This window comes from Propithecus coquereli, unplaced genomic scaffold, assembly GCF_000956105.1.
Source record: "Propithecus coquereli isolate 6110/MARCELLA unplaced genomic scaffold, Pcoq_1.0 Scaffold573, whole genome shotgun sequence".
In the NCBI taxonomy this organism is placed as follows: domain Eukaryota; kingdom Metazoa; phylum Chordata; class Mammalia; order Primates; family Indriidae; genus Propithecus; species Propithecus coquereli.
This window is the reverse complement of record NW_012151652.1, coordinates 579,854-606,367: the sequence shown is the minus strand read 5'-3', so window position 1 is coordinate 606,367 and position 26,514 is coordinate 579,854. Positions and strand designations below refer to the sequence as shown.

At 36.8% G+C, this 26,514-nt stretch overlaps 1 protein-coding gene across 1 annotated transcript in view; it reads right to left on the bottom strand.

The window, feature by feature from the left end:
• The window catches only part of MAP2K5 (mitogen-activated protein kinase kinase 5), a 267,464-nt gene that overhangs the window by 212,241 nt on the left and 28,709 nt on the right, over positions 1 to 26,514 (bottom strand). Inside the window, exons 4-7 of the mRNA XM_012658123.1 lie at positions 17,664 to 17,733; positions 13,197 to 13,237; positions 12,061 to 12,128; positions 5,540 to 5,588 (exon numbers count right to left, since the gene is read on the bottom strand). Of these exons, the coding sequence (XP_012513577.1) occupies positions 5,540 to 5,588; positions 12,061 to 12,128; positions 13,197 to 13,237; positions 17,664 to 17,733 (228 nt within the window). The remainder of the gene's footprint in view (positions 1 to 5,539; positions 5,589 to 12,060; positions 12,129 to 13,196; positions 13,238 to 17,663; positions 17,734 to 26,514) is intronic.

Sequence of the window (26,514 nt, the reverse complement as noted above, 5' to 3'; positions counted from 1 at the left end):
AAAAGAAAAGAAAAACCACATTCTGGACTGATGATAAATTTTAAAGCAGCATAAAGAAAAGCAGCACATAAAGTGACTTGAGATGCTAAACGAGCAGAGTAGCTACTTGGTTTACTTTGATCAACGAAGGATATGTAAAGAGCAGTATCTAATAGTGGGTACAAACAGGCTACCAGGCTAATTTCTTTAGAATATTTCTCTAGGTAATCTGAACATGTCTCTAACGACCTAATTTGTACCAATAATTTACCTACCAAGCTGCACTCTCATCCTGGCTTCAAATAAATTTCTAGGAGAGAGATATTTCACTCATTCAAGCATACAAATTCTAAATTAGTGGCATTGAGGTTTAAGGGTAAGCAGGATGTAGCTATGTGGTATCTAGGGCCTAGGCTCCAGAGGCGCACAGTATGTGGTCATATCCCCTCCACCACAGGCAACGGGGTAGGGATGGCACATCTCTGAGCACATTCAACCATTATAATCCTGACATCATAGTTTTTTTTACCACTAATACCCATTAGAGTGAAAAGAGAAGTGGAGTAGCTCTCCAACCTGCCTTCCCAGCACTTCAACCTAACAAGGAGCTAGAAGATAGGCTGAGAGCCCCAGGAGCGGGTGGAGAGTGAGGAGAAGGGAAGGGGGAAAGTGCTGTTTGTTGCAAGTGTATGTGCATATGCGCTAAGCACTATGTAAGCAAATTCGAGGACAGAAGAAAATCAAGACAGATATATAGAATCCTTCAGATAATGAGGAAGATCGCAAGAGTTACATAAAGATGGTTTTGAAGAGCAAGTTCTAGAACCATGTCACTTAAAAAGACAGTATCCAGGGCTGGGTACAGTGGCTCATGCCTGTAATCCCAGCAATTCGAAAGGCAGAGGTGAGAGGACTGCTTGAGGCCAGGAGTTTAAGACCAGACATAAGGAGACTCCATCTCTAATTAATTAATTAATTAATTAATTATTTTAAAGGACAGTATCCATAAAAAATGATTAAAGTGTTGTTTCTACAATGTTTTGAAGTTTTAAAGTTATACAGACCTTTGGCCTAAGAATCGATTGACAATTTTTTAACATTAAAAAAAATCGGATTTAATTAATCTTAACTATGAAAAAATCATTAAAGGGATCACAAACATCTAATAATATTTTTGCCTTTTTAGTTTCGATGAGCATATTAATTCAACTTTTCAAAATGAAGCATAGAACAGTGCTTGTGACATAAGAAAATGGGCTTTAAAAGCCTTCAGAGTACTGCATTTAAATATTATATAATAGTTAGGATCAAGTATCATAAAATCACAGAATTTTATAGCATTTTAAGGCCGTTTAGCTCAATTCATTTAGGTTATATAACTAGTCAGTAACAACTAGTCAAGGCTAGAATTCAGTCTTTCAGTAAACTCCAGCTCAGTGTTATAAATCAGCAGTTTGTCTCAGGTGGAAGTTTGGAGGGGCATTCCTCTGTCAATGGCCACTGGCTCACAGGAAGGTAAACAATCAACTGAAGAGCACTCACAAGTTTAAAGCAATTTCATTAGCTATGATGTTTGTTTTTAAGATGAAAAATGTTTTAAAAATCACATAGCTCTTTAAATTGAAAAGAGGTAAAGTTTTTCATTCAATAATGATGCCAAATAGTTTTTAAAGTATAGTTTAGTGTCCTTGTTTTGACTAAAAAAAAAAAGCAAATAAAAGGCAAAATAATAGTTGTGAGAGAGGAAGAAGAAAAAGCCACAAGAGTTACAATTACCTGTCAACTGCCAAGATGGCAAACGACCTTAGAGAAATGACTGGCACAAGGCTCTGCTCCTGCTGCAAGAAAGGCAGGGCTCATGAAAGGAACGGAGACAGCAGCAACCCACGGCAATCGGGCTGTGTTTATGCGGGTAGAGGGGGGTGTCATGTAGTTTGGACTTACATACATACTCTCATTTATGTTTCAGTCTTCGTATGGAATGGGATCCAAAACAAACTGTAAGTACCTAAGAGTTTTATATATTGGTGATGATACAGCTTTTAAAGCTAACTTTACAATAGATACCTATTTCCCCCAACTCTTTTTTTTCTAAACACAAAAAGTTTTTCTAAAGGCATTTCAAGTGCTCAAAATAATAGGCAAAGATGCACCTGGACCAGAATTAGTTCTAGATCTGTGACTTCTCAGTACATTTATGAGTACATCTTGACTTAACAGGAATAAGAAAATATCGTCACCGTCTCCTACGAAATCTAAAAAGAAAAACAGGGAAAACAATCTTATAGATGCAAAGGTCAAAGTCACATATCTTTAGAGTAACTGTGCACTTTTTAAATCCTCTAAATTGGCCCTTTGGGCTGCTTCTAATCAGTTTCAAATCAAGGGCCAATGTTAAACAGATGATGCACACTAGAACTGAAGTAGGAAAAACACATCAGCGAGACTGATTTATAGTTCTCAATAAAACATGTCAAAAATACCTTCTGATTTATTTTTTTAAGCTAGAAAAAATGAGATACTCCATCTAAAGCGTTAACAGGAAAACAATGTCTCCATTCCAAAGACCAAATGTTAAACTTTTAAAAAAGTGCTTGATTTAATATATTAATATTAACGAAATTTATGGGGAAAATGAAATGGAATTCAATTACAGATCAGTAAAGAAAACATTCTTTTGTTTATTGTCTGCCTGTGCTAAGAAGAATCAGTATCTATCGCTTATAAATCATTAAAATAAAAATGCTCAATTAATCCTTATTTTATATGTAAAGGTCTGACAGAAACTAGTCCTATCACTAGACCTTTGCTTCACAAATCGAAGCAATAATGGTTTCAGAAAGCAGTCACACTCTATGAGCAGACAATTGGAGAGATTTAGTAAATCCCACTTTATAGAGCAGAGACTAATCGGAAAACACAAGCCAGTCAAATGTTTCTTATGAACTGTTGACACTATATCAATGCTGAATCAATTGGTGGCATTTACTCTGAGTGACAGAAAAGAAATAAATATTTATATCACATAACCTATATCAATGAACCCAGGCAGAAAGCTATTTCTAACCTGTCAATATTTGATTATCTTGAAGAATCATGTCCCTTTCTTTTAATGATTAATATGAATTCCTTATTAAATCTAAGTGGAGGCTAGTGGAAAGGCAAATCATTATTAATGCTTTGATAAACCACTGAAATAAAAAACTATGCTCAAGTGTTAAAGTATCGTTAAATGTGACTCACATCGTTCATATCAAGTGGTGTCAGTGTGCAGCCCAGAAATGTATTGATGCCCACACTGTGCACATTACCTCACCGCAATGGAATTTCACTCACTGTTTAGTTACTTACTCTACAGCACCAAGGAATTGAGGAATTAGTAGGAGGTATTTTGAAAGCCTCCAAAAGTGGGTTGGTTTTTGCATTTTTTTAAGTGAAAGTAAATATAAAAAAGGCTAATCCTTAAAAGAAAGAAAATGCCATACTGTTTAATGTGGGGTTATCACATTCCCAAAGGAAAGCAATAAACAATCTTTAAGTGTCAAAAATCATTGCTATGACAATCTCCCACAATAGAGAACCTCACAACTGAGACCACTAAAAACATTTATGGTACTAGGTTTGCTGTCAAAACATTAGGACCATTTCAGAATACTTATTTTTTGCAGTGAAAATAAACTGTTTTTCTTTTCTTTTCTTTTCTTTTCTTTTTTGAGGCAGGGTCTTGCTTTGTTGCCTGGGCTACAGTGCAGTGGCGTCATCATAGCTCACTGCCACCTCAAACTCCTGGGCCCAAGCGATCCTCCTGCCTCATCCTCCCAAGTAGCTGAGACTACAGGCATGTGCCACCACACCTGCTTAAAATTTTTTTTTTTATTTTTTGTAGAGACAGAGTCTTGCTATGTTACTCAGGCTGGTCTCAAACTCCTGACCTGAGGCAATCCTCCTGCCTCGGCCTCCCAAAGTGCCAGGATTACAGGCGTGAGCCACCGCGCCCGACCTTGTTTTTCATTTTTGAAAGAGGAATCTGTGACAGGTTATTTTCCATTGCCTGGGCTGAACAAATGTAGTTAAAGCTTCTTAATTTATGTCAATTTTGAAATATATTTTCCAGCTGAAGAACACAAGTGACTTGTACATAAATTACAATTAGTAACTAGAATTCAAGCATGTTGAAGATACATAAATATCCTGGGCTCACTATTTCTGCTCTTAGTCAGATTTTGTTTATACTGGTTCTGAACACATACAGGATACTGGGGTGATACAGACATGGACCTCAATCTAAACAAATCTTTGGCTGCTTAAATATAAAAGTATTAGATAAACAGTATCTAAAATTTAAACACTATAAAGATTATACACACAACACCAGATTCTCCTTAACTGTATACAGAATACTTAAAGACTAGAATTCACACACTCGATGATGATCAAATGTCAGAACCAGATCAACTTAATTTTTTCTAACTGCATTCAAGGAATTATGTGCTAAATAAGCAAGGCTTCCAGAAGCACTACCATACAATCACCATTTTAAGGCACACACATCTATTAGGCCGCAATGTTACAGGTGATATTAAAGGACAGGCATGAGGACCTGGCTTTGTCTTCTTGACATGCTCCACTACAAGTACTTGATTCATGAAATGCCAATGAGGCTTGGAGAGGTCAGCGTGTGAAGGCACTGAATAAGCATCTGAGATAATTAAGATTTCAGGCTTCGAAACATGGACGGGAAGTGAACAGCAGTTAAGAAAATCAATAAGAGTCTTTTATTTGCGGTGACACAGATGTCTCAGTCAATAGAGCCTAATAGGCAGGCTTGATCGCAATGGACAGGCGCCTGCCTCCAAGGCTATCAAAGGGCTTCCACTATAACAAACATTAAAACGCATTTATGTTGCTATTGAAGAATCGAGGACCCTGTAGGTAGCTTAATTTACCAGTGTATGTTTAAAAGCACTACACTATTTCAGAAGTGTCCATTTACTTGAATCAAAATTAGTGAGAAATAACTGGCCTGCAGGCCCGTTTGTCCCTCACTGACAGGGTTAGGTCATTCAGCTTTAGATGGCCAGTTGACTAGGCAAACCAAGGTCTCCTGAAGGCCAGGAATTTTAAATGCCAAAGGTCTGCTGTCACTCTGTTCTCCTAAAAAGCCAGTGTTGGTTTCAGGACAAAAGAAGGAGCTAAGGTAATAAAGTAATAGTTTTTCCTTTTCTCCCCAAAGATAATGAAAGAAACCGTCACCTCAGAATGCAGGGCCATTTCAACAACCCATGGGTTGACACACTTGTTCAGAACTGATTAACTTTTTTAAAACTGAGATGGCAGCAGGGTGTGCGCATGGTACTTCAATCTGCTGGGAGTGAAACCCATTAGCACAGTTTGAAAAACGTGCTGCAAATTGTGCTGCCAATCAAATTAAGCCATGTTACTCATTTATGACAAGAAGAAATTCACATACTTTTTAACTGTTTAGTAAGTTTATGAACACAAACACTGGACAGTAATAAGTTACCACTACGTGAAAATATTAAAATGTAATAATACCTACCTGGCCATTGGCTAATATTTTTTTCAGTTCAGCAGAAGATTTCTTTAGGCTGAAAAGAAAAAGACATAATTTTTAGTGGCAAGATCAACACCTTTGAATACCATTCAAAATTCCAGACTAAAATACACCTTTGCTTTTAGGTGTAGACACTAACTATACTCTTCGGATCCTTCTCCCTGCGTAAAATTTTTTCAAAAGGAACTGGCACATGCCAAATGTATCAATGAAGAGACTAAAACCCCATTAGTAATCTAAAGCAATAAAAAGGCCGATAGACAAAATGAAGCTACAATATTTTATGGACTACCTCAGTGACTTTTTTAGTTCTGCTGCCTCTGGGTGGCCTTTCAGTGGCCATTTTATATGGACATTCTCATCTGCTAAGCACAAAGTATTTAACAACACACTCAGAATATTTACAGCAAACAAAGATTACAGAACTTAAAAAGATAAAATACATGGTTTAAGTCCTTACTACAGTTAAGAGCTATAATTCGGCTTCCTAGGAAGCAAATGTGTAGTAAAAATAAATCCTGGTACTCACTAGCTGTGTGATTTGGGACACATTACTTATCCTCTCTCAACCTCAATTTCCTCTTTCTATAAAATGGGACAATAACAACTATAGGGTAACCAGGAAAATCAAATATTACAAAACATCTAGCATTATCTTGAACATAGTGGGTATGTTTTTATTAATAAAATTAATAAATTTCAGCTGCATTCTCTTTCCTTTCCTATAGGTAGTCAATTTCCAGAGCTATTTAAGGAATATTAAAATGTTCCTGGATGATATGGCTATGTTAACATTTATGTGGATGAGTTTAATGAAAGTCCTTCTTGAAGAAAGAGGGGTGGGCCAAGGGGAGCTCTGAACTCCTTCCAGGTTTAGAATGAGTTATGTCTGCAAATATCTACCTGGCCAGTAGAGTGGCATATGAAATAGCACCTTCATCCAGCAATGTTCTATTTGAAATTTAAAGCTTGTTAACTCTATTCTTATCTATCCACTCTAACCCTCTGCCTATATACCAGATTAACTCTCTCCCCTGTGCTAGTTATCAGTGTAGATGTCTTTCTTCCCACCATACCCTCTTCCAAGACTGGAAGCTCCCTGAGAACACAGACAAAATCTTACCTATTCTATATATTCCATTCCCTTCTCACTCTTGAACTTAGCCCAATGACTTAGCATGTGCTAAGTGTTTGATAAATGGTGGTCGTTGCTCCTGTTGTTTATCATATTGTGGTAGTAGCAGTGGTAAGGCAGTAAGACATAAAGACCATAAATGTATCAGAAAGCAAAAGGATTCATGACCTAATATGAAATATACACACACATACTCCATTTGGAACCTTTTTTTTTTTTTTTTGAGACAGAGTCTCACTCTCTTGCCCAGGCTAGAGTGCCGTGGCATCAACCTAGCTCACAGCAACCTCAAACTCCTGGGCTCAAGGGATCCTCCTGCCTCAGCCTCCCAGGTAGCTGGGACTACAGGCAGGCACCACCATGCCCGGCTAATTTTTTCTATTTTTAGTGGTTTGGCCAATTTCTTTCTATTTTTAGTAGAGACAGGGTCTCGCTCTTGCTCAGGCTGGTCTCGAACTCCTGAGCTCAAACGATCCACCCACCTGGGCCTCCCAGAGTGCTAGGATTACAGGCGTGAGCCACCGCGCCCGGCCTGGAACCTTTAATAGGTTACATTTGAGAAAATCTCAGACTTTAAGTTTGACCACACTTACCATTTCAAGTTATTATTCTTCTTCTTTCTAAATACATCTTAAACTTTTGCTATGGTCAAATGCAAATTATAGAGCCTTGGTCCGTACTTTCCTAGATTTTATAAAATATGTCCTTACTCAAGGGTTCTAGACTTTAATAATGTCCTACCAAATCTAAGAATCCAGACACTAAAGTGGAAGTTAAGAATTTTGTAGAATGGAACTAAAGCTGATAAACTGCCTAAAATCAGTCCAGTTAACAAAATAATAATAGCAGCTACCATTTATCAAGTGACAACCATGTGCCAGGCACTGTGCTAAATGCCATTACTTATCCTAATTTAATCCTCACAATAACTATACCCTTAGGGTATAGTTATTATTATACCTAATTTATAGACAAAACTAAGGTACATACCTTTCTCTCTCTCTCTCTCACACATATACACACACACACACTTTTTTTCTAGGAAACATTTAGATCCTAGTATTCCTATAAATGAATCCCAATTTGAGAGTTCCAATTATTGTAAAGTCACTAATAACCAAACAAAGCCCAGGCAACATTTCTTCACAGATATTCCATTATGTTATAAACTTGAAATAATAACGTTTTGATTCATTGCATCTGCAAAACACCTTTCATCCAAGAAACAAAACATGATTCCTTAATACAGTTTCGTCAATCTTCCTAACACCAGAGGTAATTAGATGGAAAGTTTAATCATCCTAATTTTATAGAAAGGGAAAGTCAAGTTGCTTAGGAAAGGCCCTTCCTTGACAGTGGGACTTGAATTCAGTAATTATGGCCTAGGAAAACCATGTGGATTAGTTCAGTTTAATAAATATTCATTCATCTAAGGCAAAACACAACTCATGCTTTCAGAGTAACAGAGGAAAATACCGATTTCATTCATTATGCTAAATATCTGGCTACCAACTTGGTCCAGTAAAAAAACATTTTGTATCCTGGCAATTTCTTTGTGACTCAGTTTACTCAGTATTTCATTTATCTGTATGGTCAGAGTGACCTGAGCTATCCAAAAATCACTTTCAAAAACTTTTTAAAATTTAAATGTGATACAGTTGTAATCTCAGTATGACACCTGAAGAGGGACATTGAGATATCCAAAGAAGAGTACAAGGGTAAGCAGACTAGAAATAATGTCATGTCAGTACAGATGAATGAGCTGAGAGAGAATTTAATCCAGAGACAAGATTTAAAGGGTATGTAAGTGTATTCATTCATTCATTCACGATTGACTGTCACCTATGTGCTGAGCATCATGCTAGGAATTGGGACTTCGACAATGAATACACTACAGTCACTGCCGTCAAAGAGTATAGAATCTACTGGGGGACAGAGGTGATAATAATACAATATGCTCACTGTTACAATAAAAGGAAGCATGGGAGGATTATGAGAATTCAAAGAAGGAATACCTGGTATAGACTGGGAGGTGGGTAGTAATTAGGGACAGTTTTCATCAGAAGATAATTTGGTCATCCAAGACAACCAAGATGAGCCAGATTGAAGGTGAAGGTGGGGATTAGAAGAGGAGGAAAACAGGAAAGAGGCAGTAGCACATGTGCAGGCCCACCAGTGAGAGGAAAGTGATACATTCAGGGCACCATGTGTTCATCAGCAAAACTGGAATTTCAGGTGGGAAGGGGCAAAGTGGCAGGCCAGCAAGCTGGAGTGGGCAGAGTACCCACACGTGAAAGGCCACAGCTCACCTGCTGTGGAGATTGCACTTTATCCTGATGGTGTGAAGAGCAATAAAGAGTTTTCAACTAGGGGATGATGGCTCAGAACTGTGCACTAGCAAGATTACTCCAGCTACAGCAGGGAGGAGGGATTGAAATGGGGCAAGACTGGAGGGAGGAAGCTATTAGGAGGCTGTGGCAGTGATCTGGACAGCCTGAACCACCCGCACAGCAACAATGCTGGAAAGTAGACAGACCCAGAGCTACTCGGAAAGTAGAACCCACAACTGCAAGGATGTGGGGCTGAGGAAGGCCTAGGAGCAGTGACAGAGGACGGCAAGTTATCTGGAGACAGGAAATCTAGGAGAAGTAGTATGTTTGGAGGAAAGATGACCAGAAGAGCTATCACCTGGAACAGCCACATTCTAGGACTAAACTGAGTCATCACAAGTGGGTGCTAAAGGGAGACAAATCCCAGTTCACAAAGAAGAGCTTGCTAAGATATAGCTAAAGGAAAATGGAGAGGGCTGCCTTGGACAATAAAGCGCATTCCTCCCACAGAGATCCTCAGGAAGACTCTGCATGACTATTTAGCAAGGACTGGGGAATCAAGCACCAAAGGGGGGCAGGATTAGCTCAGTGTTTCTCCTACTCATTCTCCACCCCACAGGCAGAAGATCTTTTAAAAACATAGAGCCCACCATGGTACTCTCCTGCAGAAAACCCTCTAATGGCTCACTAGTGCACTGAGAGGAAAATTAAAATGCTAAAGGGCCTGCAAGGTCCTGCATAATCTGACTGCTGTCTACCTCCCTTATGTCCTGTCACTCCTATTGCTCTTCCTCTTCTCCCCATAGCTCTGCCCCACCCCAGGACCCGTCTGGGCTCCAGCAAAATTGGCCTACTTACAAACACACTAAGCTCCTTTCTCACCTCAGGGCCTTCAACTACACTCCTCCCTCTGTCTGAAATGCCCTTCTTTGCTGCTTGCCATGAGTAGGTCCTTCTTGTCCTTCAGGTCTAGATGGAAACATTGCTCTCCCTGGAGAGTCTTCCCTGAGGACCCAATCTAAATCTAAACACATTCCTGTGTGGTGTCTGTTCTCTTCATGTCCTGCTTGTTCCCTTCATGACGCTAAATATAAAGTGTAATTATTTGCATAGTTTTTTTGTCTGTACATCCATTAGATGGTGAGCTTCAGAAGAAAAGGATCACACTGCATTTCTATTGTGCAGGACAGTACCTAATAAACAGGAGGCATTCAATAAATACCTGTTGATTAGTTATCAATCTGGGGCATAGAACATGGCCAACCTAGGGTGGCATATTAAAATCACTTGTAGGACTTTTTCAAATTACATTCCTCTCATAACAGAAATCACTCCTGGAGCAAACTATCATTATTTGGGAGGATATAATATCCCTAAGGGAAGTTACCACTGACAAAAGGCTGAGAACCAGTGGATCATCAGATGGTTTTGGAACCTCTGTCCAACCTAATAACTTTATAATACTCTGTGAATATATAATTTTTGAATAACAAAGCTAATTCACTCATGTTGCTAAAAACCAAATCTGGGAGAATTACCTTCTCTGTCTTTCCATTTTTTCAGCTCAATTCTGTTTTTTATACCATGATGAAATCTGATTTAAAACACCAGGGACAGTCCTTGTTCTTCCTCTGAGGTCATAATCTATAAGTAACACTTCTTCTGGAAATAGTGGTAATAATGAAATGCCCCGCCTTCTTTAAACTGAGTGTAACAAGTGACCCTCGGCCCCAATGCCTCTACTCTGCTGGGCCATGGCTCACATGCTCAACATGCACGGAGAGAGAAGCTGCAAAGTACCACCTGGCAGGGCCAAGCCCTTTCTTGAGAACATCTATCCCTCCTGTCCACAAGGTAGATGATCCACTGGCAAATAACTAGACCAATAGTATTTTGAGACAGAATAAATTGTTTAAAAAGGAAACATACTTTAAGAGCAGTACGTTCATAGCAGGAAAGCTGGTGGGTAGATACACTGACATCATAATAAAGCAATCGGGGAAGTGACTTTGGGGAAGAGGCATGAAAGTAAAGAGAGAGACAAGACTTTAAATTACCTACAGTAAAGCCTGCTGGCCAAAAACCAAGACTGTGGGTTAAGAGGGGAGGGAGAGACTTTGAAGGTAAAGTAGAAGCCTGAACTACATCTCAGCCAATATAGGGTATCACTTTATAAATATTGGCTAAAGTCCTAAACCCAGAAAAAAATTGGCTGAAACCCTAAACCCAGAAAACCTCAACATAGAATGCAAGGGTTTTCTAGCTCCATGCTGGCTTTTCAGTCACCAATGTGAATATGCACACATGGAACAATCATGTTCATATGTCACCCTCAAGTACAGTAATATGATATTTACTGGCTGAATAACTGAATGCAAAACCAAAATGTCCTAGAATTCTATCAGCTTAAGTAGGATGTGCTTTCTACTTGAGGACCATGATAGTCTGGAAGTAAGTTCTCAGGCTTGTAAGAACACTTTGAAAAAGCTCAGGTCTTTAGTATCCACTCCAGCAATATTAGCATAAACTAATGAAAATTATCTTCCCTCTTAGCTTCAATTTCCTATACAGCAAAGACACTAATAGGCAACATGGTGGTCAATTTCAATTTCCCAACTTTACTTATTCCCTGTCTCTTTCTGGTGAAGATGCCAGTGGATGATGATGCTTGTCAAAAGATAGGCAAGCAAAAAAAAAAAAAAGAAAAAAAGCATTTTGCAATTGACAAAACAGATCATCAAGGCAGAAAATAGTCAAAGCCAAGGCATTGAATTTTCTATATGATCCGGAGAATGAAGGAGAACCACTCCACAGATCAAAATTAATACTTTAACATCTCTAATTTCATCTTTCTATATGAAGTCCTTTCTCTTTGGTCAATATATAGCTAGGGTGATCTGGTCAAATTTCTTTCTAGCCACATACATACTTTTTTGGTCTTATAAAAAAGAAATGTCATCCCACAAGCCTCTTCCTCACCACCCCACCCCCAATTCTGTAGATAATTACACCAGGGGTGCACTTCACTTGCTTGTTCTCACCTATTGCTTGGAAGTGAATCTGAAACTGCTGGGCTGCTGTGTTGAGAGGGTCCAGCCCGGGTATTCACCTATAAGTAAAGAAAGAATCTTGATCAGTCTTGTGTTCTGAGGACACAGTTCTAATTAACCTATAATTTGCCATACATTTCACATTTCACTATGGAGGTTAATTAGCTTGTTGCTAGACAGACCCACAGTTACAGTCTATTTAGTATATAGGTTACAGAACCATACAACCTGTATATTACATAATACTCTATTCCTGTCATTATTCAAATACTTAGTTAAACAGTGTGGAAAAAAGAAAGATAAACAGGGAAAAAATTCATTTCACTGTCTAGAACACATACAAAAACAGTATGTTCAAAAAAGTATATTAAGAATATATCCGGGAGTTATTAGTGAACCAGAGGTTATCATATCCTTTCATCTCTACAACCAAGCAGAACACTGCATGTACATGGTGTCCCAAAAGTCTCCATACGAAGGAAAAATTTTGTAAAATTTTGTAATGAATATTTTGTAAATAAAGGTACATTTAGCTATAATTTCCCGTTTTCCCTATGTATGGCGACTTTGGGACACCCTGTAGAATGTTTCTTATTCACTAAAAAATGAAGTCCAAATAATCAACTATAGAATATTTGAACCTAATATCAAAGCCAGCTGTTCTTTCAGAGATGAAGCCCTAAGCAGAAATCCAGAATTCAAAATACACAGAACAATAAAAAGACATTAACTAGATATATGTTTCTACCATAAATATGTCAAAAAGAAGAGGGGGAGGTAGTCCAAGTACAAGATGCCTATGTGCTTAATCGCTGAAATGAATCTATATTCTCACTCAAATAAATCTTTGTGGAGACCAATACCCATGATCATACTGAAGAAGCTGACCAAAAAAACAATTTTAAATAATTAAAAATACAGCATCAAAACCGCAGTATCCAATATATACACATATTGAGCAAATACTACAGATGAATCCCTCTCCACTTCCCATTTAAAAAAGAAAAAAAAAAAAAGGATCGCTTGTCAGAGCTTGAGAAAGTGCAGTTTTATTTGACATTTCAATAAGTGGAACACAGCATTACAAATCCATCTAACTTTACTGAAACAATTATTGAAATTCGTACCTTCAGGCCATGTATGTTCCGTTCCCCAGGAGGCTTGCAGGCTGAAACAGTAATTGACTAAATTGTAGAACACATCAGGGCCATTTACAAATTTGCTCAAAATGAATCGTTTAAAAAGAAATGAGGGTGACACCAAAATTAGCAGAGAGAAATGATTGAAAAGTGGCTCCCAAGACCCAAAGTGGGAATTATGAACCAAGGTTTTAACTTGCAGGAGTGAGCATTTATAAATGCAAAGAGCTTTCTGACACCACCTCATATAAATTCCAATTTCTGCTTAAAACATATAAAAATCAAGTTAACTGAGCTAAAATGATTAGATTCCTTTCATAATTCAAATTTCTGCAATCTGTCCTCACTCTATTACATTGTGTATCAGCTAGCACTTAAACTACTTTGAAAATAGCTAAGGTTTTCTTGGCACGGGGGAGTGGGGTGAGAAAAGGATGTTTTAATGCCAAAAAGATTACTTGAGATTCTAAGATGAAATATTGAAGTTTGAATACTAGTATGCACAGCCATAAGCAGTCAAATGTATTAAAATACAAATATATAACTAATTTTATTACATCTTGCAAATCTTAGCATCTGCTAATATTTAGTTCTAAAGATAAAGTAGTGCCAGGAAAAATAATGCTAACTTCCTGACACCATCTCAAGCTATAGATTAGTACTTTTTAAATTTAGCAAATGCTTCTTCATCAAATATTAAAAATACAAAAGCCTCCTGCCCATACTATAGACTGCTTCCATTTGAAAACTATAGAGCCCTAAAAATTGCATGTTAAGGAGCCATCAGTTTTGATTGATTATTTGGGGAAGAATGAATTTGACTTTTTTTGCTCCTCTCTCAAATGTACATGTATTCTTCCTCTGTTTCTGATAAGAAATAAAGCTGTTTAGTAATAAGATGATTTGGGTAATAATTACAAAGCACATCAGTTGCTTTCATTTTGTATATTTCAAATATATTCAAATTTATTATATTATTTTCCTAGAAAATATACCTAAACCTTAATAAAAGGTTTTTACTTGTATTTTTAAAACACAGTAAAATTAAGACTCCAGGCCAGGCACGGTGGCGCACGCCTGTAATCCTAGCACTCTGGCAGGCTGAAGCGGGAGGATGGCTTAAGCTCAGGAGTTTGAGACCAGCCTGAGCAAGTACAAGACCCTGTCTCTACAAAAAATAGAAAAATTAGCTGGGTGTGGTGGCTCGCACCTGTAGGCCCAGCTACTTGGGAGGCTGAGGCAGGAGGATTGCTTGAGCCCAGGAATTTGAGATCGCAGTGAGCTATGATGATGCCACTGCACTCTAGCCAGGGCGACAAGAGTGAGACACTATCTCTAATAATCATCATTATCATCATCATCCACATCTTCTTTCCTTAAAATGGAAATTAACTTTTTGAACAAAATAACAGCCACATACATTTGATGCCTGGTCCTTAAGGGACTATCAACACTTCCTAAAACAATACTTTAAAATATATCCATAGAAGTAACCAGTGCACTCATAAACTTCACTAAAGGAAAGTAGCTAACCAAGGAATCAGAGACAAGCATAAACTCTCATCTCTAACCTTCACATCTACCTCATTCCTCAACTGGCTTCTTAAATCTTTATAACTGGAAATCTAAACAGTATTCAAAAAACCCAATAACTTCATATTTCCTAAAGTTATAAAGTCAGAAGTCATTATAAAGCTAGTAAATTTTCATATTTATTATTTAACATATCTTTTAACAACAGAGAGGACTTAGCCATAGCTGGCAGTTACTATTCAACGTAACATGCTACTTTGAATGAGGAAAATGTATGTTATTAAAACAGAATCATTTTCTCCCATCCTTCCTACTTGTTCATTCTAAAGATTCTTCTTAACATGGGGCCTGACTAAGAAATCCAAGGTCTGAGGGCCTTTAACTAGGGAGGCCCAGGTACCAAATATGTCAAAACCCCAATTGTATAAATCTGTATAATCTGGCTCATGCCTGTAATCCTAGCACTCTGGGAGGCCGAGGTGGGAGGATTGCTTGAGGTCAGGAGTTCGAGACCAGCCTGAGCAAGAGTGAGACCCCGTCTCTACTAAAAATAGAAATTATTCGGACAATTAAAAATATATAGAAAAAATTAGCCAGGAATGATGGTGCATGGCTGTAGTCCCAGCTACTCGGGAGGCTGAGGCAGAAGGATCGCTTTAGCCCAGGAGTTCAAGGTTGTTGTGAGCTAGGCTGACACCACCACACTCTTGCCCAGGCAACAGAGTGAGACTCTGTCTTCAAAAAAAATAAATAAATAAATTTGTATAATCTCACTTATCTATATGATAAGATGTACTTTCAATGTAGATAGGTAGCAAAAAGGAGAAGACCACAAAAAACTAGAAAGAATTGTACTACAGCATACAAAAAACCACAAAGATAGGAAGACTGAATCTTACATATTCTGAAATTTTAAAATTTGACTTGGAAAGACTATATTTAATAATTTATTGTAACCTAGTAGGTTTTATGCTAGGACTGCATGTGATACTACCATCTCAAACATTTTCTTCTTTTAAGTATCATCTCCCCATAATAAAATCTTCTCCCTGCCCGTATACCAAGCCCTCCAAACCACCCCATGCATATTTTACTAATATTTTAATTTATATGCTCTTCCACTTTAAGCAAATTATAATTTAAGTGAAATTCTTACTCAAAAGGATATTAACCACTTATAAGCTATGTGACTCTGAAGTTACTTAACCTCCCTGAACCTCAATATTCTCATCTAAGAAATGGAAGCAATAATACCTAATAGGCAGAACTGTTGGGAGGATTAGAAATGATGACACATACAGCAATAGTAGTGCCTGAACTGAGCAGATGTCTAAAAATGGTTTTGTTGTTATTGCAGAGGGGGCACAATGGTATGGACAGTGAGTATGACAGGGACTGTTCACGAAATGAAAGAAAACAAACAGAACTTGAAAAGATTACAGATGAAGAGAAGTAAATATTTTATCGAAAAGAAAAATGAAGACCCACAACACTGGAACTGTAATTCCCTAGGATACTGCACTAGGATTTGCTACAACAGAGCTATAATGCTATCAAGTAGGGAAGAAATTAATGGAAATTTTCAGCTTGTAAAAAACTATTCCTTGCAGAAAAATAATTCTGAAACATGCCTAAATTCTCCAGTTATTGCAAACAGTAAAAAAAGATGTGCATCCTTGCTATTGGCCTAATACATGGAAATGGCAACATTTTTTTCTCTTTATCTCTTTCTTTTTTTTTTTTTTCCTGTTTTGGTATTTAGTCTTCAGGTACAATATAACTGGATAAATCATAACCCTTGTTTTGGACTGTCATTGGTCCCAAATTGCCCAATTTTACTTATTTAGCACTTTAGTAAGTTATTAATAAAGTAATAAGCACTCCCAATTCTGCTGCCCACATATATGCTAGAGGAGCAATATTACTCTTGAACCCGTATCTTGTGAGGTTGGCCAAGCCAGCTGTCTTTGGAGACTTTATTAGTGCAAGTAGGAGCCTACTGGTTAATTGAGCCATTCAAACTTCAAAGTTACAGGTAATGAAAGTCTAGAATGTTTAATTGGAAAACTCATACCATGATTATTTGTACAGTATCAGTTAACGAAGGTAAGTTTAACTTTTAATTATTTCAATTAAGTTATTTCTAGAAGGGTTACTTAGAGAATTTCCTTATCTGTTCCATTAGTTAGAAAACATGGATTCCAAGTGGAGCAATGTATAATGGGTGAAAGACTTAATGGTTTATATAATTAACTGTTCTTTTTCACCATTATTCAAATTTTAAGGGAACATTTATACGCAGTTGAACAATCATATCTACAAGGCTAGTACTGCCAAACCTACAAGGAAAAAAGAAAATTATTTGACCAGGTGATTCACCAAGACTTACTCTAATCAGCTCATATTTTTGAAGACTTAACAATAAAATTTCCATTTATGAGGATTTTCTGTTATTTAGAAAATAGCTCCTCAAAAACTGAAGCACTGAACATTTCACCAAAATTTCTTTCCTAAAACCCCTCAGTAAATCTTAGCTTCTGTACTAGCTGAAAGCTTTCTCCTCAATAGCAGCTTTGGCTACCATCATGAGCCACAGTTTATAAATATCCAGAATTAAAGTCATTCATTTGCCTTGGTTTAGAAACCATGTGGGCCCCCAAAGTGTTCTTTAAGCTAATGTAAGTATGTACTTCAAAAACAAAAAACAATCTAGTTAGTTTAATTTACTCTAGTAAATTAGATATTTTATCTGCCATAACTATAATATAGCTTGCAATCCCCATGATAATGAATACTTCTTTTGGTTTTTCAAATTAAAATCTAAACATCATGTTATGTGCATTTAAACCTTTGGAAAATATAACTGTTGATGAAACAGTTTACTGAAATAATCATTGTTGATTAGAATTTGCTCAACATTACCTCTTGGAAATATCTGCAGAGGCTCTATTAACTGTCCATTTACTTGCTGTTCCATTACTGTGGAATAATACTGCAAAGAGATTATAGAAATAGATTACTCAGTAATGTATGAATACTGGAATAGACACTCATGGGTTGTTTAATTCATAGTACTTTTGTAAATTGCTGGTATACACATATCAGCCTTGAGAATACTTTTCCTGTATTTGCACATTAAAATGACTACAGTGAATATTCAGGATTAGAATTCCAGTATAGTGTTACCCTTCACACTGCCAATTATCCTTAAAAGTGTTGATTAAGACTTTATATGAGTTTTTGATTTAAGAAATTTTTTAAATAAGTATTTAAAATGACATATAAAACATTTTAGTAGCAATTTCTCAAATTGCCTCTTGTTCTTTTCCCCTGAATTTTGCAAAGCAAAGTGAAGAAGCTTCACAATTGTTTTGGACCTACATACCAGTTAATCAAACAGTATTCACATTTGTCTATAAAATATACAAATAATGGAAATCTAAATCAGAAAGACTGTGGAACCAGGAAACAAGATATGACCCATCCAAAGATGACAGGATTAATATGATAAAAAGGTAGCCTAGTTTCAAGCAAACGTACCTTTTATGCTTTAGCCTTATAAACACTTTAGTACAGATCAAATTTCACTGTAAAATTCTGGGCACAAAAAATAAAGTTCTAAATGAAAAAGCTTTCACACTCTTTCATGAACACAAATTACTCCATAGGTTATAATGCGGTCTGATTCCCATGTTCCTTAATATGCTAACTGGTAAGTATATGTCTAACTTGGAGATGGCTTGTGCACTCTCACTTCTTATAACATTTGACACAACAAACTGATGTTCTTGGTGGAAAAATACGATGAAAAGTGCTGACTTTGTATTTTGAGGGGCTATCAAAAAGCAGAACTCCCCTTTCATCCTTACTGTTTCTATATTAAAAACATATGCATATTATTTAACCACCACATTTTCAGGAAATTCCTCCTTGATTATTATTAGTTGCTGACATTCTAAAAAAGTTTTTTTAGAAGACAACACATACATCTTCCCTATTGCTTTTATGTACATTAAAATTACTATAAGACCAAAGCTTTCATTCCCCAATAAAGGGGAGCTATAAAATTCTATTATATATCATCTTGGAAATCACAAGTTAACAAGTCTAAGGCTCTTTGCCCTAATAACAAATAAAGTGAAAATGGACTTTTGATAGCTATGGAGTGACGTAAGTGTACCCTGCTCTCCAAAGGCTCTCAAACTGTAAAGGAAAGTGATCCTCTCCTTCTCTAGACCTAAAACTGTATATACACGCAGCATAAACATGTGCAACACACTCTCTGGAATACATACTAAGGCAAATGTCTTTCAGGAGATTCTGTTCCTTAAAACCACAGAAATACAGCACTCGCCATTACTCAAACAGTGATGACAAGTAAATGAAATATCAATCATGTAGGCTGTCAACCTTTTGGGACAGCAATAACTGTTAACAAGTAGTCTGGAAAAATTGTCCGAAAATGACTTGTCCTCAGCACACAAGTATTTGAGGTTTCCATGGAAAATTAAGATGCCAGTGGCTATTTGGAACATTGCACAGGTATTCTCTTTAATGGGAAATTTGCCGGTTATTGATCCACAGCATGTACCCCCTTGCTTCTGAGAGCCTGCAAGCAACTTTCCAATCAGTGGCTGTCAAAAAAATTACTGCCTTTTTGTACTGATACAAGACAACAGCAATGGTGGTGTTCTCCTATAGTTAATGCTTTTCTTTAATTAACTGCTATGTACAATGGGTTAGTAATTTCAGTTACTACTTCATCATAGTCCTAGAAATCAAGACAAATAAAATATCTTTATGCTTTATCTAACAAATTAATTATAGAGTTGTCTAAAACTGGTGCTTGGGGTCAAGTTTGAAAACAAATAACCTCAAATGTAAAGGGTCAGAACAGGTGCAATGCATTTTTTCCCTACTATAAAACCTTGCATGCATGAAATTGACCTGTTTTCCAGTTTTATTTATTTACCTCACAAAATAAATAAAAAGTCTCCCTTTCATTTTAGGTTTGTGCCAGATCAACTGGCAAACTATATATACTTTTATAGTCATTGTGAGAATTTTTAAGCAATCCATAAACATCTCTTTGTACTATGATTAACGCAGTCACAGTAATGATATCAAGCATGCCACTTACCAGTGTCTCTAAAACAAGTAATTAGGTTTTGTTTTTCGTTTTTGACATTTCCTCCAAATCCAAGTATATTTATTTTCTCTTGCTGAAATAGTGGGTTTGATCTGTGTTTGTATTAATGAGGAATCTTGTGTTCCACATAGCAAAGTAATTCACCATCAAGAACAGGGTGATAAACTCACAGTGTGGGCCCACTCTACACAACTGACCCCTGGGTCAGAGTGCTCAGACCTAGATGTCTCATCACTAGCCATCTCCTAGCACCTGACCTCAGTGAGGAAAGGCTCACTGGGCCTCACTTTACTCATTTGTAAAATGAAGATAGGATCCACCAGAGGACAGCTATGAGACTCACATTAGAAAACAGATAAGATAGCAATTAATAAACTGCAAAACAAATTGTTTTTAGACTTCTTTTTAAGGGAAAGATATAACTTTATTTCTTCAACATAGAGAGCTATTTCAACACCACTTATTAAATCTCATAACCCTACTGCTTTTAATTGCTAGCTTTATTACAAAGTAAATCATTTTATATTTTTTAGGATGAATAACGTGGGGTTTTAAATGAGATTGGGGAAGGGCTATCTAATCATATTGGGCAAACACACCTTTGGTTTACCACAGGGAGGTAATTTACCACAGCATTATTTGTGCCTGGCAGTTCAAAAATTTTCCATCAACAGGCACATTAGTTTGAAAATACACAGATTCATCCAGACATGAGGTATCTATGCTCCATGTATACAAACATTTTGTTACAAATAAGAATTACCAAAATTTGAATGTTATCATAGCTTTTAGATCTTATGCCTACTATAGCAGTATTTTACTAGTAATTAAAGCTGGTCAATCTACAAAAAAGGAAGAGACATATTCAAGCTTGTTATTTATTAATCCCAGAAAATGCAGCTATAAAAATCACCTATAAATGTAATCATTAATATATTGTTTACAGTTGTTTGGTATAAGAGCCTGAAAAGAAAAAAGATTGCACATGTTCAGCCCACTAAAATGATGGTTTTTATTCTTTTCAGTAAAAATCACATTGGTTTTCCTCTTGAGTTCCTTTATGCTCAGTTTAGTTTTTTTTTTTTTTATTTCAGGGTATTATGAGGGTACAAACATTATGGGTACACTTTATGTCTTTGCCTCACCCAAGCAAGAGTTAAAGGCATGCCCTTCCCCCCTACAGTGCTCCCCATGTCCTTTAGTTGCAGATTTATCCCCCCACCAATCCCCCTAATCCTTGGAGAGTATTTCTGCCATGTGATCACCCTAGTGTTGATCAGTTAGTACCGATTTGATGGAGAGTACTAGTGGAGCCCATTCTTCCAATCTTGTGGTGCCTCACTTTGGATAATGGGCTTAAGTTTAGTCCAGGAAAGTATAAGAGGTTCTAGATCACTGTCGTTTCTTATGATTGAGTAATATTCCATCGTAGACATATACCAAATTTTAATAATCCACTCATGGATTGATTTTGATCTTCTATCTTTTTAAATATATTCTTCTTTTAAAGGGATTCTCTCTAATTTCATTCTAAATAGTGATAAAATAGGTAGTGATAACAAAGACTTCTACTAGACAAAAACAAAGATGCAAACAAAAAACCCTATACCTAGTATACCAAGATACTTAACATGACTTGGACAGAAAAGTAACAAAGTGACCATTATCACATTAATGAAACCATTACTTGAAGTTATCCAGATAACTTCTTTATCTTTAGCTCTATAATCCTGTCCTGGCTTTTATTACAACCCTAACACAAAGCTCTGCACACAGGAGGCATTCAACAAATACTTATTGATTGAAATGGGGCTGAATTCTGATTCTGCCACTCGTTAACTTGTGCAGCCTTCAGGAAGTCATTTAACCTTTTTGAATAGTAGTTTCCCCAAATGAGAGTAAAAATACCTACTCTTACTACTACATAGGGTTACTGTGAGGCTCATAAATTAAACTGCAGCGATAGAATTAGTGAAGGCACTTTGTAAACTGTAATGCATTAGTTTGAGAAATTAAAAAGTAAATTTCCTAATACTGAAACAATATTAAGGACACCACTTTCTACCTTAGTAGAAGTGTTCCAGTATTTTAAAATGCAAAAATAATTATGTATGTGAAAGAGTACAAAATATTGTGCTCAAACTGAATACATCAGCAGCAGTTATAAAATGTGCTTTCTGTTGCTATCCCTTGCATAATCTGTTACTTGCAGTAATTGCAGCAATAATCAATAAGCTGAGTAAAAGATTAATCAGTTTTGCGATTGCTAATGGAATCTCCAGTACCAGACTCAGATTAGTTTCAGAGTCCCTCTGAGATGTTCTTCAAAATCCTTAAACAATTTTAATAAGGATATGACAAAGTTTAGCATAGTTATCAAAAAAATCTAATTAATTTGAAACAGAAGGCCAGATTCAACAAGGGGATAACAAGTACAATTTTTGGCTTTGTTTTCTTTGCAAGTTTATCAGTGTTCCTGTTTGTTACGAACCTAATTCTAATTCTAACAGCACAATTCAATCAATAATTACATTTTTTTCTTCATGGAAATCTGCCATATAAAAAACATCACAGTTTAATTTTTCAAGGCACAAGTTCTCTATTAAGAAAGAGAGAGAAAAGAGAGAGAGACAGAGAAAGAGAGAAACAACCATCACTCATTGGATACCTATGTGTGTTAGGCTCAGTACTACACATTTATGTTTATTCACTTAATTTCTCACAACCCTAGCCCATTCTCAAGTATCATCATCTCTATTTAACAGATGAAGCAAATGGTTTATCAGTAAACAAAGAAAAATACTCCTTTCATTCTAGTCCATGCACTCAGTGCATAAAATGTATGCTTACTGTGTAGACCGGGTTACTGAGTAGACTACTGAGCTGGCTCTGGCTTCTACACTCACACCCTGTGTGGGTCAGGCCATGTCGCCTGATCGTTCACAGACTGGGGAAGCAGTACAAAGACATCTGTGCTGATGGGTGACCTCTGGCTCTTTCTTTGGCAACCCTCCTAGTTTTCCTACCTCTCCAACCACTGCACTCAGCTTCCTGTAAGTAGTTCTTTCCCTCCACCTGCTTTAAATGCTGGAGTTCCCCATGGTTTTTCATCAACCTTCTCTTCTCATTTTATACTCTCCTTAAGTTACTTTAGCTACTTCAAAGGTTTCAATTACCAGAGGAGTCACTGAGACTAATTAGGAGCTGATGAATCACAAATCTTTATTTCCAGCCCAGATTTGTCTCCTAAGATTCAGAACATATCCAATTGGTTGTCCAGAGCCTCCTCCAATTCAACAGGTCCAACACTGAATTCTCTACCTCTCCCACCCCTCCTTCATACCCTAGAGCTGTCTTCTGCTGCCTGGGTTTACTATCTCAGTAAATGCCTCAGCTATGATCCAGTTTCCCAAACCAGAGATCTGGAAGTAATCCAGACCATCTCTCTTTCCTTCTTCCTCACATTTAATCACCAGGTTTTATTAACTTGACATCCTCTCCATTTCTCAAATCTGTTAACGTCTCACCAGCCCTATGACCACCACTGTCTTTCACATGGAAAGCCCCCTAAATGGTTTCAGAAAATTTCTCCCCCAAGTCACCCTCTAGAGATATGAGATGTGATCATGCCACTTCCCTGCTCCCTCGAGCTAATGGCCTCCATGACCTAGCCCATCTTCCACCCTCATCCCAGACCCTCCCTCTCCCACTGTCCATAAAGACTGAATCAGAGGGAGCTCCTCCTGAATTTACTGTGCATTCTTTCACCCCTGAGCCTGTTTTTTTTTAATTGTTATGAGTGTATAATAGTTGCATATGTTTATAGGGTACATGTGATGTTTTGATACAGGCATACAATGTAAATTGATCAAATCAGGGTAATTGGGATATCCATCGCCTCAGGCATTTAACATTTCTTTGTGTTAGGAACATCCTAATTCCACTCTTTAACTTATTTTAAATTATACCCTAAATTATTGTTGTTTATAGTCACTTGGTTGTGCTATGAAATATTGTTCATTCTATCTAACTATATTTTACATCCATTAACCATCTCTATTTTATCCTCTCTTCCCCACTACCTTTCCTACCCTCTGGTAACCATCATTCTACTCTCTATCTCCATGAGATTAATTGTTTTTAATATTTAACTGCCACACAGGAGTGAGAACATGTGAGATTTGTCTTCCTGTGCTTGGCTTATTTCATTTAACATAATATTCTCCAGGTCCATCTATGTTGGTGCAAATGGCAGTATTCCGTTCTTTTTACGGCTAAATAATATTCCATTGCATATATATATATGCCACAATTTCTTGATCTGTTGATAGACACTTAGGTTAATTCCTTATCTTGGCTACTGTGAATAGTGCTGCAATAAACATGGGAGTGCAGATATCTTTTCAATATACTGAATTCCCCTGCCTTGGATATATACCCAGCAATGGGATCACTGGGTCATTTGCTAGCTCTCTTTGTAGTTTTTTGAGGAACCTCCATACTATTGTCCACAGTGGTTGCATTAACTTACATTCCCACCAATAGTATACAAGGGTCGCCCTTTCTCCAAATCCTTGCCAGCATTCATTATTGCCTTTTTGATAAAAGCCATTTTAATTGGGGAAAGATGATATCTCATTGTAGTTTTGATTTGCATTTTTCTGATGACTAATGATGTTGAGTATTTTTTCATATACATGTTGGCCAATTTATATCTCTTCCTTTGCGAAATGTCTATTCAGATCCTTTGCTCATTTTTTAATTGGATTATTTGATTTTTCCTATGAGTTGTTGGAGCTCCTTATATATTCTAGTTATTAATCCCTTATCAGATGGGTAGTGTGAAAATATTTTCTCCCATTCTGTGGGTTGTCTCTTCCCTTTGCTGATTGTTTCCTTTGCTGTGCAGAAGCTTTTTAACTTGATGTGATCCCATTTGTCCTATTTTGCTGTGGTTGCCTGTGCTTTGGGGCAAGAAATCCTTGCCCAGACCAATGTCCTGAAGCATTTCCCCAATGATTCCTTTTAGTAGCTTCATAGTTTCAGGTCTTAGAATTAAGTCTTTAATGCATTTTGATTTGACTTTTCTACATGGCAAGAGATAAGGGTCTAGTTTCATTCTTCTGCATATGGATATCCAGTTTCCCAGCACCATTTATTGAAAAGACTGTCCTTTCCCCAACGCATATTCTTGACAACTTTGTTGAAGGTAAGTTCACTACACATATGTGGATTTATTTCTGGGCTCTCTATTCTGTTACATTGGTCTATATGTCTGTTTTTATACCATTACCATGCTGTTTTGGTTACTACAGCTCTGTAGTATAATTACAAGTCTGGTAATGCTATTCTTCCAATTTCGTTCTTTTTGCTCAGGATGGCTTTAGTTATTTTGGGTCTTTTGTGGTTCCACATAAATTTTAGGATTATTTTTTCTATTTCTGTGAAGAATGTCATTGGTATTTCAATGGAGATTGCACTGAATCTGTAGATTGCTTTGGGTAGTATGGATATTTTAACAATATTGATTCTTCCAATCCATGAGCATGGAATATCTCTCCATTTTTTTGTGTACTCTTCAATTTCTTTCATCAATGTTTTATAGTTTTCATTGTAGAGATCTTTCACTTCTTTGTTTAAGTTTATTTCTAGGTATTTTATTTTATTTGTAGCTACTGTAAATGGGATTACTTTCTTGGTTTCTTTTTCAGATTGTTCATTGTTGGCATATAGAAATGCTGCTTATTTTGTATCTTGCAACTTTACTGAATTTGTTTATCAGTTCTAATAGTTTCTGGGTGGAGTCTTTAGGTTTCTCTAGATATAAGATCATATCGTTTGCAAACAAGGATAATTTGACTTCTTTTCCAATGTGGGTGCCTTTTACTTCGTTCTTTTGCCTGATTGCTCTAGCTAGAACTTTCAGTACAACGTTGAATAACAGTGGTGAAAGTGGACATCCTTGTCTTGTTCCAGATCTTAGAGGAAAGGCTCTCAGTTTTTCCCCATTCAGTATAATACTGGCTGTGGGTCTATCATTTTTCCGCATTCGGTATGATACTAGCTGTGGGTCATATCACATCTATATACGGTTTTTATCATATTGAGGTAAGTTCCTTCTATACCCAGTTTTTTGAGAGTTTTTATCATTCAGGGAAGTTGAATTTTATCAAATGCTTTTTTAGCATCAATTGAAATGATCATATGGTTTCTGTCCTTTGTTCTGCTGACATGACGTATCCACATTGATTGATTTGCATATGTTGAAAGATCCTTGCATCCCTGGTATGAATCCCATTTGATCATGATGAATAATTTTTTTAATGTGTTGTTGAAGTTGGTTTGCTAGTATTATGTTGAGGATTTCTGCATCTATGTTCATCAAAGATATTGGCCTACAGTTTTGTTTTTTTGTTGTGTCTTTGTCTGGTTTTGGTATTAGGGTGATACAGGCCTTGAGTTTAGGAGTATCCCCTCTTCCTTGATTTTTTGGAATAGTTTAAGCAGAACTGGTGTTAGTTCTTCTTTAAATGCTTGATAGAATTTAGCAGTGAAACCATCGTGTCCTGGGCTTTCTTTTGATGAGAGACTTTTTATTACTGTTTCCATCTTGTTACTTGTTAT